Genomic DNA, 12,723 nt, shown 5'->3' with positions numbered 1-12,723 from the left:
ACGCCTGGCCAATTTTTTTATTTTTAGTAAAGACGTGGTTTCACCAGGTTGGCCAGGCTGGCCTCGAACTCCTGACCTCAGGTGATTCCCCCACCTCAGCCTCCCAAAGTGCTGGGATTACAGACCTGAGTCACTGCGCCTGGCCGTTATTTACTTTTGAGAGACAGTAATCCAAGAAATTATTTTCACGAACTGTGATGTTCCCAGTATTGTGCTGGTTATTACATGGCAGGTACTAAATATCTGTAATGCGGTCTTGCTTCAGTAAGCTTATGATTTAGCTGTGGAGAGGCAAACTGAATACTTAAAAAGTGCAAATATATATCACATTATATATTTGGGGCCCTAAAAAAAGAGATGAATGAATATCAGAACAGTAAGAAAACACTATTAGAAGAATACTAGTATGATCTTAGTGTTATTAAGAAGTCAAAATTAAGAAAATACATTTATTTTTAGTTTTTTGAGATGCTTCATACTGTTCTTCATAGTGTTTGTACTAATTTACATTCCCACCAGCAGTGTACAGGCAATCCCACTGCTGGATATATAGCCAAAAGATAGGAGATTAGAATATCAAAGAGATATCTGCACTCATGTTTATCACAACACTAGTCACAACAGTCAAGATATGGAATCAACCTAAGTGTTCATCACCTGATAAATGGATAAGGAAAATGTGGTATATACACACAATGAAATATTATTCGGTCATAAAAATGAATGAAATTCTGGTATTTACAACAACATGCTGGAACTGGTGGATATTATGTTAAGTGAAATAAACCAGGCATAGAAAGACAAACATCACATGTTCTCACTCATATGTGGAAGCTGAAAAAAATAATTGAAGTCATGGCTGTAGAGTAAAGTGATGGTTGCCAGAGGCTGGGAAAGATAGTGGCGGGGGTGATGGCGGGAGAATAAAGATGGGTTAGTTGGTTGGCTACATAATACGGTTAGAAGGAATAAGATCTAATGTTTGGTAACAAAACAGGTGAATTGTAGTTAACAATAATTTACTGCATATTTCAAAATAATTAATTGGGTTTGGAAAGACCCTAACCTAAAGAAATTATAAATGTTTGAGGTGATTCATATCCCAATTACCCTGATTTTAATCATTGCACATTGTATGCTTGTCTCAAAATACCATATGTAACCCATAAATACGTACAGTCATTAAGTACATATTTATGTACATAATGTATTTGTAACATTATTTATTTGTAACAACTAAAAAATTTTTTAAATAATAATATAAATGTAAATATATATGTGTAAATGTCATCAGTGCAAATCCAAATGTCTAAAACACATTTCAGATTTAAAATGTGGTATCATTTTTTGGAATCATATATATATATATATATATATATAGTCTTAGTTTTTATCCTTACTCTATATTTCTGCATTGATAGCTTTATAGGTGCAGAAAACGAGGTACAAAGAGGTGAAATCAATTGCCGAAGGCAAAGGATTAGATTGTGCTGGATTTTGTATTGAAATATATATATTTATATATGATTTTATATTATTATAGATTATTATATTAGTATACATATCATATTATGTATAATATATTGTACATTAATAATTAATAATATTAATATGTTATTAATTACTTATTAATATATTTAATAATTATATATCATTAAATATATAATATATATTTATATAAATTATATATTTATATACAAAATCCAGCACAATCTAATCCTTTGCCTTCAGCAATTGATTTCACCTCCTTGTACCTCATTTTCTGCACTTAAAAATCTATCAATACAGAATATAGAGTAAGGATAAAAACTAAGACAATAAATTTGAATGTTGAAATAAATTTCCAGCTGGAGCTATCATGTTTTTCTATGTCTGTCATAGCATCTATGCCTTCCTCATAAACCACATAGAAATATATCGTTATCAGATTTGATAGAGATAAAAGTTTTCTATCCTACCATGGAAATAGCCCATTTCATTTTTCTTGTACAAGTTGTAAATCACGCAACACTAGAAAAGTAAAAATTATGTACATAGTATGTTATTCATAAAATAGCTTCTAAACATTAATTAAATAAACTATTTCTTTTCAATAATATTGCTTTGAAAATAACTAGTTCTTTTGTTACAGGAGATAAGTGCAAGACTACTGAATACAGCAAGATGAAAAATATGCTATTAGATTTACAAAATCAAAAATATATTATGCAAGAAAATGAAAATCCTAATGGCGACGACATATCTCGGAAGAAGCTATTGGTGGATCAAATGTTTAAATATTTTGATACAGACAGTAATGGACTTGTAGATATTAATGAACTAACTCAGGTATGATTAGTGACTATATTAACAAACTTACTGAAATATAGCATGCACAGTATATTTACTTTTTCCGAATTTACTCTATAATGAAAAAATGTATATTTGATCCATATTATTGAAAAATATATGAATAACAACATTTTGGTAGCAAATTTGACTATATCATCAGCAATATTAATTTCAAGTAACATTTATATGGTGTTTGACAGTTTAAAAAGAGATATCTACTTCTGATAGATATCTATATCTTAAATACCTAAAGGAATTACAAGGTCTTGTAGAATTTATAACATCTTTCCTAATATATTCTGGAGATCATGCAATACATATACACCATGGAATACTATGCAGCCATAAAAAATAATGAGTTCATGTCCTTTGTAGGGACATGGATGAAGCTGGAAACCATCATTCTCAGCAAACTATCACGAGGATGAAAAACCAAACACCACATGTTCTCACTCATAGGTGGGAATTGAACAATGAGAACACTTGGACACAGGAAGGGGAACATCACACACCGGGGCCTGTTGTGGGGTGGGGAGAGTGGGGAGGGATAGCATTAGGAGACATACCTAATGTAAATGACGAGTTAATGGGTGCAGCACACCAACATAAACAAGTATTTCTAAGCTTTGCAATAGTGTAACTTAATTTAAAAACTTTATCTCAAAGTAACATTGTAAGCAAATTGATTATAGGTATCATCATTCAAACTAATTAAAATTCGCATCATTTTTATTGTCTTTTCTAATGCAGCCTCACATTTATTTTGTAGTTACCAAATCCTAGGCATTGGAATTTAAGGAATTCATAGTAAAATTGGAAGATATTTTTATTAGGATATCTATGCTGTCGTACACCTCATGATTTATTTTTTAAGAATAAAATTTATACTTTATAGTAATAAGAATAACTAGTTAATTAAATTAAAATAAATTTCTAATTTAAGCACTTTCATCTATGTGTACCTAACATATATATTGTTATTTTGAGGGGTTTTTTTACTTTTTATACTTTTAATTTTTATCAATTATTTTGTTGTTTTTGTTATTTTAGTTTTTATTAACATATCTGCACCACTATAGCCACCGATTGGATTTTAAAAAAGACATCAGATCAAGTCGATCTGGTCTGGATTTGGACATCTAAATCCAAAGAAAAGATGACTAGTCACTGGAGAATGGCAGTGAACAGCACTTTACTCATACATGTTTCAAGCTTCTGCCATGTTCAAGTTTGTATTAGTTTCCTAAGAAAATACCACAAACTGTGTGGCTAAAACAACAGAAATTTATTCTCTCAATCCTGGAAGTTGGAATTTCAGAATTGTGGTGTTGACAGGGCCATGCTTCCTCTCAACTTGGAGGTGGGGGTGAGAGAAGGGTCCTTTCTTGCTTCTTTCAGCCTCAGGTAGCCCTAAGCCTTCCCTTGCATTTGTGGTGTTGCAGGAAAATCACACCAATCTGCTTCTATAGTCACATGTTGTCCCCTCTGTGTGTTTATCTTTACCTAGTCTTGCCTCTTTTTATAAGAACATCAGTATCATTGGATTAAGCGTTTACCCTAATCCATTAGGACCTCATCTTAAATTATCTAGTTACGTCTGCAATGATTCAATTTCCAAATAAGATCAAATTCTGAGGTACTGGGGCTAAGGACTTTAAAAACCCTTTGGGAGACGCAATTCAACTACAAAGCTTGGTTTTGTTTCCTCAGCTATCTCTAATTTGACTTGCATTATGTCTGAAAAGTGTCCTTTCAATTCATGTGAAAGTTATGTTGTTGTGAGAGCAGAAAATATCGCCATCATCTCATTTATGTTTTCGCCAACCAAGAAGTAGATGAAAGTAACAGTCTGGGAAGGTTACGTTTACTGACTTCCTTCTGCATACATCCCATTCACCTACAGAGGGCCATCCGGATTACTTCTAAGTTTTGGCAATTATGAGTAAGGTTTTTATAAATGTCCATATGCAGATTTTTGTGTAGAGATAAGCTTTTAACTCCTTGGGATAAATACCAAGGACCATGACTATTTAGTCATATGGTAAGAGTATGTTTAGTTTGGGAGGAAACCACCAAAATGTCTTCTGATGTGGAAATACCATTTTGCACTCCCACCAGCAGTGGATGAGAGAGTTCCTGTTACTCCACATCCTCATCAGCATTGATGTTGTCAGTGTTCTGGATTTCGGCCATTCTATTAGATGTGTAATGATATCTCATTGCTGTTTTAATTCTCATTTACCTGATGAGATGACGTAGAACATCTTTTCATATGCTTATTTTCCATCTATGTATCTTCTTTGATGAGGTATCTGTTAAGGTCATTGACTTATTTATTAATTGGGTTATTATTATTATTATTATTACACTTTAAAAGTTCTCTGTATATTCCAGATATAGTCCTTTATTAGACGTGGCTTTGCAAATATTTTCTCCCAGTCTGTAACTTCTCTTCTTGTTCGTTTGATATTATCTTTTATGCAGCAGAAGGTTATTAAAATGTAAATGAAGTCCAGCTTATCAATTATGTTCATGTTATCAAGTTCATGCACTTGCTATTTTCTCTAAAAAGTTATTGCCACACACAAAGTAATCTAGGTTTTCTCTTACATTATATTCTAGGAGTTTTATAGTTTTGCATTTTGAAATTAGGCCCATGATGCATTTTAAATTATTTTTTGTGAAGGATTCAAGGTGTATGTCTATATTTATTTATTTTTACATGTGAATATCCAATTGTTCCATCACCATTTGTCAAAATAACTGTCTTTGCTTTATTTTATTGCCTTTGTGCTTTTGTCAAAGATCAGTTGACTGAGTTCATGGGGTTCTATTTCTATTTCTAGGCTTCCTATTTTGTCCTGTTCACCTGTTTGTTTATTATTTCACCAGTAGGAAAGGGTCTTGATTACTGTAGCCTTATAGTAAGTTTTAAAGTTAGGGAGTGTTCATCCTTCAACTATGTTTTTCTTTAATATTGTATTGGTCATTCTGTGTCTTTTGTGCCTCCATATAAACTTTATAATCAGTATGTTGAGATCCACAAAATAACTTGCTGAGATTTTAATTGAAGTTGCATTGAATCTGTAAAGTTGTGAAGAACTGACATCATGACAATATTTAGCCTACCTATCCATGAACATGGAATTTCTCTCCAATTGTTTAGTTCTTTGATTGCATCCATCACAGTTTTGTAGTTTTCCTCATGTAGATTATATACATGCGTTATTAGGTGTATTCTTATCACATTTTGGGGGCACTAATGTTAATGGTATTGTGATTTTAATTTCAAATTCCACGTTCATTTATGGTACACAGAAAAGCAATTGACTTTGTATATTAACATTTTATACTGCAAACATGCTATAATTGCATATTAGTTCCAGAAGGATTTTTGTCAATTAATTTATATGTTCTATGTAGACAATCATATCATTTGTGAGCAAAGCAATTTTAGTTCTTCCTTGATAATCTGTCTTCCTTTTCTTTCCTTGCTTCGTCTTATGACATTAGCCAAGACTTTAGTACAATGTTGAAGAGGAGTGGTTGGAGGGGTTACCCTTGTCATATTCCTGATTTTTGTAAAAGTTTCAAGTTTCTCACTATTAATTATGATGTTAGCTAAAGGTTTTTTGTAGATGTACATATTCTTTATCAAAATGAGGAAATTCCCTTCTACTCCTAGTTTACTGAGAGTTTTTGTCATGATTGGTTGTTGAATTTTGTCAAGAGTTTATTCAGCATTCGTTGATATGATCATGGGATTTTTCTACTTTAGGCTGTTGGTCTGATGGGTTCACTAATTGATTTTTAAATGCTGAAACAACCTTGCAACTCAGGAGAAATACCACTTGCCCATGGTGTAAAATTATTTTTATACATTGTTAGATTCAATTTGCTAATATTTAGTGAGAATTTTTGCATCTATGTTGATGAGAGATGTTGGTCTGAAGTTTACTGCTCTTGTAATCTTTTTGTCTGTTTTTGAAATTAGTGTAATGGTGGCTTTATAGAATAAGTTAGGAAGGATTCCCTCTGCTTGTATCTTCTGAAAGAGATTGTAGAAAATTGATACTAAATATTTCATAAATGTTTGATAAAATTCACCTATAATCCCATCTGTGCCTGGTGCTTTCAGTTTTGGAAAGTTATTAACCAGTGATTCAATTTCTTTAAGAGACATAAGTCTATTCTGATTATCTGTTTCTTCTTATATGAGTTTTGGAAAAAATGTGTCTTTCAATAAATTGATCCATTTTATCTAGAATATTAAATTTGTGGCATAAAGGTGCTCATAGTATTCCTTTATTTTTCTTTCAAGGTTCATAGGACTTTTAGTGACATTATTCTTATAGCAGTATATAAGAGAAATGTCAGTATCTCATCCATCAGTAAGAATTATGGAAAGAGCAGAAGGCTTTAATAGACACCCTGTGAAACACATAAAAACTTTTCGGATATTTATAGCAGAAATATTTTTTGACTGGTGTGTTTTTATGTTGCAGGTGCTTTAAAAAAACCATGTGTTAGATATTATAAGCATTAATACATATTTTATTTATAAACTTGGAAACATATATCATAATTTAATATTGCATTTTTTATTTCAATAGGTTTTGTGGGACCAGATGGTGTTTGGTTACATGAGTATGTTATTTAGTGGTGATTTTTGAGATTTTGATGCACCCATCACGCAAGTAGTGTACACTGAACCCAATGTGTGGTTTTTTTATCTCTTGACACCCCCCACCCTTACCCCTGAGGCTCCAAAGTCCATTGTATCATTCGTATGCCTTTGCATCCTCATAACCTAGCTCCCCACTTATGAGTGAGAACACATAATGTTTGGTTTTCCATTTGTGAGGAGTTACTTCAGTTAGAATAATGGCCTCCAATTCCATCCAGGTCTCTATGAATACTGTTATTTTATTCCTTTTTATGGCTGAGTAATATATTTCACAATTTATATATATATATATATATATATATATATATATATATGTAATACTTGTGTGTGTGTGTGTGTGTGTGTGTGTGTGTGTATATATATATATATATATATATATATCTATATCACAATTTCTTTTTCTTTTTTTTTTTTTTGAGACGGAGTCTCACTCTGTTGCCCAGGCTGGAGTGCAGTGGCATGATCTTGGCTCACTGAAAGCTCCGCCTCCCGGGTTCACGCCATTCTCCTGCCTCAGCCTCCCAAGTAGCTGAGACTACAGGCACCCACCACCACGCCTGGCTAATTTTTTTGTATTTTTAGTAGAGACGGGGTTTCACCATGTTAGCCAGGATGGTCTCGATCTCCTGACCTCGTGATCTGCCTGTCTCAGCCTCCCAAAGTGCTGGGATTACATGCGTGAGCCACCACACCCGGCCATATCACAATTTCTTTACCCACTCATTGATTGATGGACATTTGGGCTTATTCCATAGTTTTGCAATTGACAATTGTGCTATTATAAACATATGAGTGCAAGTATATTTTTCATATAATGACTTTTTTTCTTCTTGGTAGATACCCAGTAGTGGGATTGCTAGATCAGATGGTAGTTCTATTTTTAGTTCTTTAAGGAATCTCCACACCATTTTCCATTGTGGTTGTACTAGTTTACATTTCCCACCAGCGGTGTACAAGTATTCCCTTTCACCACATCCACATCAACATTTTTTTTAATGTTTAGATTATGGCCATTTTTGCAGGAGTAAGGTGGTATCACATGGTCGTTTTGATTTGCATTTCCCTGACCATTAGTGATGCTGAGCATTTTTTCATGTTTGTTGGCCATTTGTATATCTTCGTCTGAGAATTGTCTATTAATGTCCTTAGCCCACTTTTTGATAAAATTTTTTGTTTTTTTCTTGCTGATTTGTTTGAGTTCCTTGCAGATTCTGGATATTAGTCATTTGTCAGATATATAGATTGCAAAGATTTTCTCCTACTCTGTGGGTTGTCTGTTTACTCTGCTGATTGTTTCTTTTGCTGGACAGGGGCTTTATAGTTTAATTAAGTCTCATCTATTTATCTTTGTTTTCCTTGCATTTGCTTTTGGGTTCTTTGTCATGAAGTCTTTGCCTAAGCCAATGTCTAGAAGAGTTTTTCTCATGTTATCTTCCAGAATTTTTATGGTTACGGGACTTTGATTTATGTCCTTGATCCACCTTGAGTTGATTTCTGTATGGGTGCAACATGAGGATCCAGTTTCATTCTTCTCCATGTGGCTTGCCAATTATCCCAGCACCGTCTGTTGAATAGAGTGTGCTTCCCTCACTTTATGTTTTTGTTTGCTTTGTCAAAGATCATTGGCTATAAGTATTTGGCTTTATTTCTGAGTTCTCTATTCTGTTTCATTGGTCTTTGTGCCTATTTTTATACCAGTACCATGCTGGTATAAAATGCTGGTTTTGTGACTATGGCCTTATAGTATAGTATGAGATCAGGTAGTGTGATTCCTCCAGACTTGTTCTTTTTGCTTAGCCTTGCTTTGGCTATGCAGGCTCTTTTTTGGTTCCATATGAATTTTTGGATTGTTTTTTCCAGTTCTGTGAGGAATGATGGAGGTATTTTAATGGGAATTGCATTGGATTTATAGATTGCTTTTTGGAAGTATGGTCATTTTCACAAAATTGATTTTACCTATCCATGAGCATGAGATGTGTTTCCATTTGCTTTTGTCTTCTATGATGTTTTTCAGTAGTGATTTGTAGTTTTCCTTGTAGAGGTCTTTCACCTCCTTGGTTAGGTATATTCCTAAGTATTTTATTTTTTGTAGCTATTGTAAAAGGCGTTGAGTTCTTGATTTGATTCTCAGCTTGGTTGCTGGTGGTGTATAGCAGAGCTACTGATTTGTGTACATTAATTTTGTATCCTGAAATTTTGCCGAATTCATTTATCAGTTCTAGGAGCTTTTTGGATGAGTCATTAAGAGTTTTGTAGGTATACAGTCATATTATCAGCAAACAGCGACAGTTTGACTTCCTCTTTATCATTTTGCATACCCTTTAATATTGAATTTTAAAATAATTTAAATTAGAATAAAAAGAGAAAGGATCTTAACAGTGTCTGTTAATAATTTACAAACTATTCTTAGCAAAGAATGTAATATATAACTCTAAGTTACAGCCTGTCGTAAGTAAAAGTTAAAGAATATAATCTGTCCCTGGGTTTTATAAATGCAGCAGGAAAGCTGGCTGCACACATTCTATAGTTAGTTCACATAATGAAGATATATTCTTGAGTTTCTCTTCAAGATTTTCAAGTAAATTAGAACCTAGAGGCCTGTCTATTTGAGAAAAAAAGACATAAAAAATCAGTAGATAAAAGAGGTAGGCTTTTTAGAATCTCAGCTAGCAGGTTGTCATAGCAAAAAGGTCTGCTAAAATGAACTGACCAGCTATAGAAATAGATCTCATTCAATCCACCTCTTCATCATTCTAACTTAACAGAATTGTCCATAGTTGCACAGTTAGTCTTTCAGTCTGAGACCTATTTTTGTGTTTGGAGAATATCTAACATAAAATGCAAATATATATCAAAGTGAAATTTTAAACTCGCAAAGTGCTAGGATAACAGGCGTAAGCCACAGTGCCCAGGTGAAATTTTAAACTTTTACTAGAACTGTGTTTTATGAAGTTGACAATATTGATTTTAAAACACTTAGTATCAATCAAACATATGGAGGAGTTAAAACAGGTTATAACTGAAGAAGAGACATCAACAAAGATTAAGATGGAATATACATTTCATTTTCAAGACCAAAAGATAATGTTTCAAGTAGCAAAGGAGTAGTGGCCCTAAATTGATGAAATCCTAGGATTTTTTTAAAAAGTTATCTTTGTGATGATCATAGCATAGTGGTTAAGAACTTTCATTATAAAGTCTGGGTTCAAATCACATCTCTACTACTTTTCAAGTAGGATGGCTATTTACTTAAAGCTTCTGTGTCTTAGTTTCTCTATATATAAACTGGCAATGATAATAGTACCCAGCATGTAAATTTCATGTGACACTGTTATTATTTAGAACATGAAAGCTTATTGGAAACATTGCTAGCACATAGAAAGCATGATGTACTTGTTAGTTATACTTTCATATCATTTGTGAAGATGTAGATTATAATAGAGATAAAGGGAAGGCATATTCTTGAAATAGTGGATGAGTGATTGATAAATATTTTGTAATGCTTACAGTTGGATAGTGCAAAAGAACAAAACAAATACTGTAAGCAGCCATTATAACCCAGAAATTTATGTGCACAACTTTATGCTAGTAAAAACTTTAACATTGATTTTTATAATAAGATAATTGTCCTGCCATAGAAGAGGAATACTTTTTCTTATTTCAAGAAATTAGAAAAATAAACGATAGCATGATATTCGTTTTGCTCATCTCATTTAAGGAGCTTATCTACCTATCTCATATAACTAGCATGAGTGTTCCTAATCCTAAGAATTCTCTCCTAGAGACAACTAAACATTGACATTCTGCGACCACTGTAATATTGGGCTGTATCCCCCCAGATAACATAGTGTCTATGCCTTTATAGATAAAATGTTAAATTGAACTGAACTTAAAATAAATATTATATATTGTGTTTTAAAATGCTAATAAATATTACATTACAATATGTCTACATATATTGAAGTGTTACATACTTAAATTCATGCAGTTTTTATTCTTGCCCATAAAATTAAGTTTTAAAAATAATGAAAACATTGTCTTGAACAAGAGGACATACATATGTGATGAAAGAAACAATACATTTTCATTAATTATATTTTGCAATTTAAACACTTAAACATCTGTAAGTTCTCAGATATGCATGACTATAATCAAGATTCTGTCGCTTCTTTTTATTTATTAATTTTTAATTTTTGTGGGTACATAGTAGGTATATATACATAAGGGTTACGTGAGACACTTTGATATAGGGATGCAATATACAGTAATCACATCATGGAAAATGGGGTATCCATCACCTCAAGCATCTATCCTTTTAGCTACAAACAATTCAATTAAACTCTTCTAGTTGTGGAAAATGTACAATATCAGCATTGTCTATAGTCACTCTGTTGTGCTATAAAATACTAGATCTTATTCATTACACATTGACCATCTCCACTTCCCACCAACCTACACCCACTATCCTTCCCAGCCTCTGGTAATCATCATTCTATGCTCTATCGCTGTAAGTTCAGTTGTTTCTATTTGTAGCTCCCACAAACAAGTAAGAATATATGAAGTTTGTCTTTCTGTGCCTGGCTTATTTCATGCAACATAATGATCTCCAGTTCCGTCCATGATGTTGCAAATGACAGGATTTCATTCTTTTTTTATGGCTGAATGCTACTCCATCATGTATACAGGCCACATTTTCTTTATCCATTCATCTGTTGATAAACACTTATGTTGCTTCCAAATCTTGGCTATTGTGAATAGTTTTCTTGGTGGAGTCTTTAGTTTTTTTTTCAAATACAAGATTATATCACCTGCAAACAACAGTAATTTGACTTCTTTCTTTCCAAATTTTATTTCTTTCTCTTTTCTGATTGCTCTAGCTAGGACTTCCAGAACTATTTTGAAAAGCAGTGTTGAAAGTGAGCATCCTTGTCATATTCTAGATCTTAGAGGAAATGCTTTCAGTTTTTCTCCATTCAGTATGATGCTAGCTGTGGATTTGTTGTATATTTCTTCTATCCCCAGTTTTTTTAAGCTTTTTATCATGAAGGGTGTTGAATATTATCAAATGCTTTTTCAGCATCAAATTGACGTGATTATTTGTTTTTTGCTCTTCTTTCTGTTGATATAATGTATCACATTGATTTATTTGAGTAAGTTGAACCATTTTTCCATCACTGGGACAAATCCCACTTGATCATGATGAATGATCTTTTGAAGTTATTGTTGAATTCAGTGTGTCAGTATTTTGCTGAGGATTTTTGCATCAATGTTTATCAGGAATATTGGTCTATAGTTTTCCTTTTTTGATATACCATTTTCTGGTTTTGGAATCAGGGTAATACTGGTCTCATGGAATGAGTTTGAAAGTTTTTCTTCCTCCTCTAATTTTCAGAATAGTTTGAGTAAGATTAGTATTAGTTCTTTAAATGTTTAGTAAAATCCAGCAGAGGAGCTTGGGTCCCAGTCTTATTTTTGCTGGAGGAATTTTTATTATAGCTTCAATCTCATTACTTGTTATTAGCCTGTTCAGATATTGGATTTCTTCCTGGTTCAATATTGATAGGTTATATGTGTCTAGAAAGTTATCCATTTCGTCTAGGTTTTCCAATTTATTGGCATATAGTTGCTCATAGGAGCATCTAATGATCCTTTGAATTTCTGTAGTATCAGTTTTAATGTCTAGTTTTTCATCTCTGATTTTATTT

At 32.7% G+C, this 12,723-nt stretch overlaps 1 protein-coding gene across 6 annotated transcripts in view; it reads left to right on the top strand.

Moving 5' to 3' along the window:
* FSTL5 (follistatin like 5) overlaps positions 1-12,723 on the top strand; it is a 781,414-nt gene that overhangs the window by 388,122 nt on the left and 380,569 nt on the right. For 5 of the 6 annotated variants that reach the window (XM_003257915.4, XM_012507957.2, XM_030816287.1 and 2 more), the window contains one exon: positions 2,132-2,328. The exons of the other annotated variant lie outside the window; for it this stretch is intronic. In XM_003257915.4, the coding sequence (XP_003257963.1) occupies positions 2,132-2,328 (197 nt within the window). The remainder of the gene's footprint in view (positions 1-2,131; positions 2,329-12,723) is intronic. 6 annotated transcript variants of the gene reach the window in all.

The sequence above is a fragment of the Nomascus leucogenys genome, chromosome 7b, assembly GCF_006542625.1.
Source record: "Nomascus leucogenys isolate Asia chromosome 7b, Asia_NLE_v1, whole genome shotgun sequence".
NCBI lineage: Eukaryota > Metazoa > Chordata > Mammalia > Primates > Hylobatidae > Nomascus > Nomascus leucogenys.
Note: the sequence above shows the minus strand (reverse complement) of the source record. Positions and strands in the feature narration are given on the sequence as shown.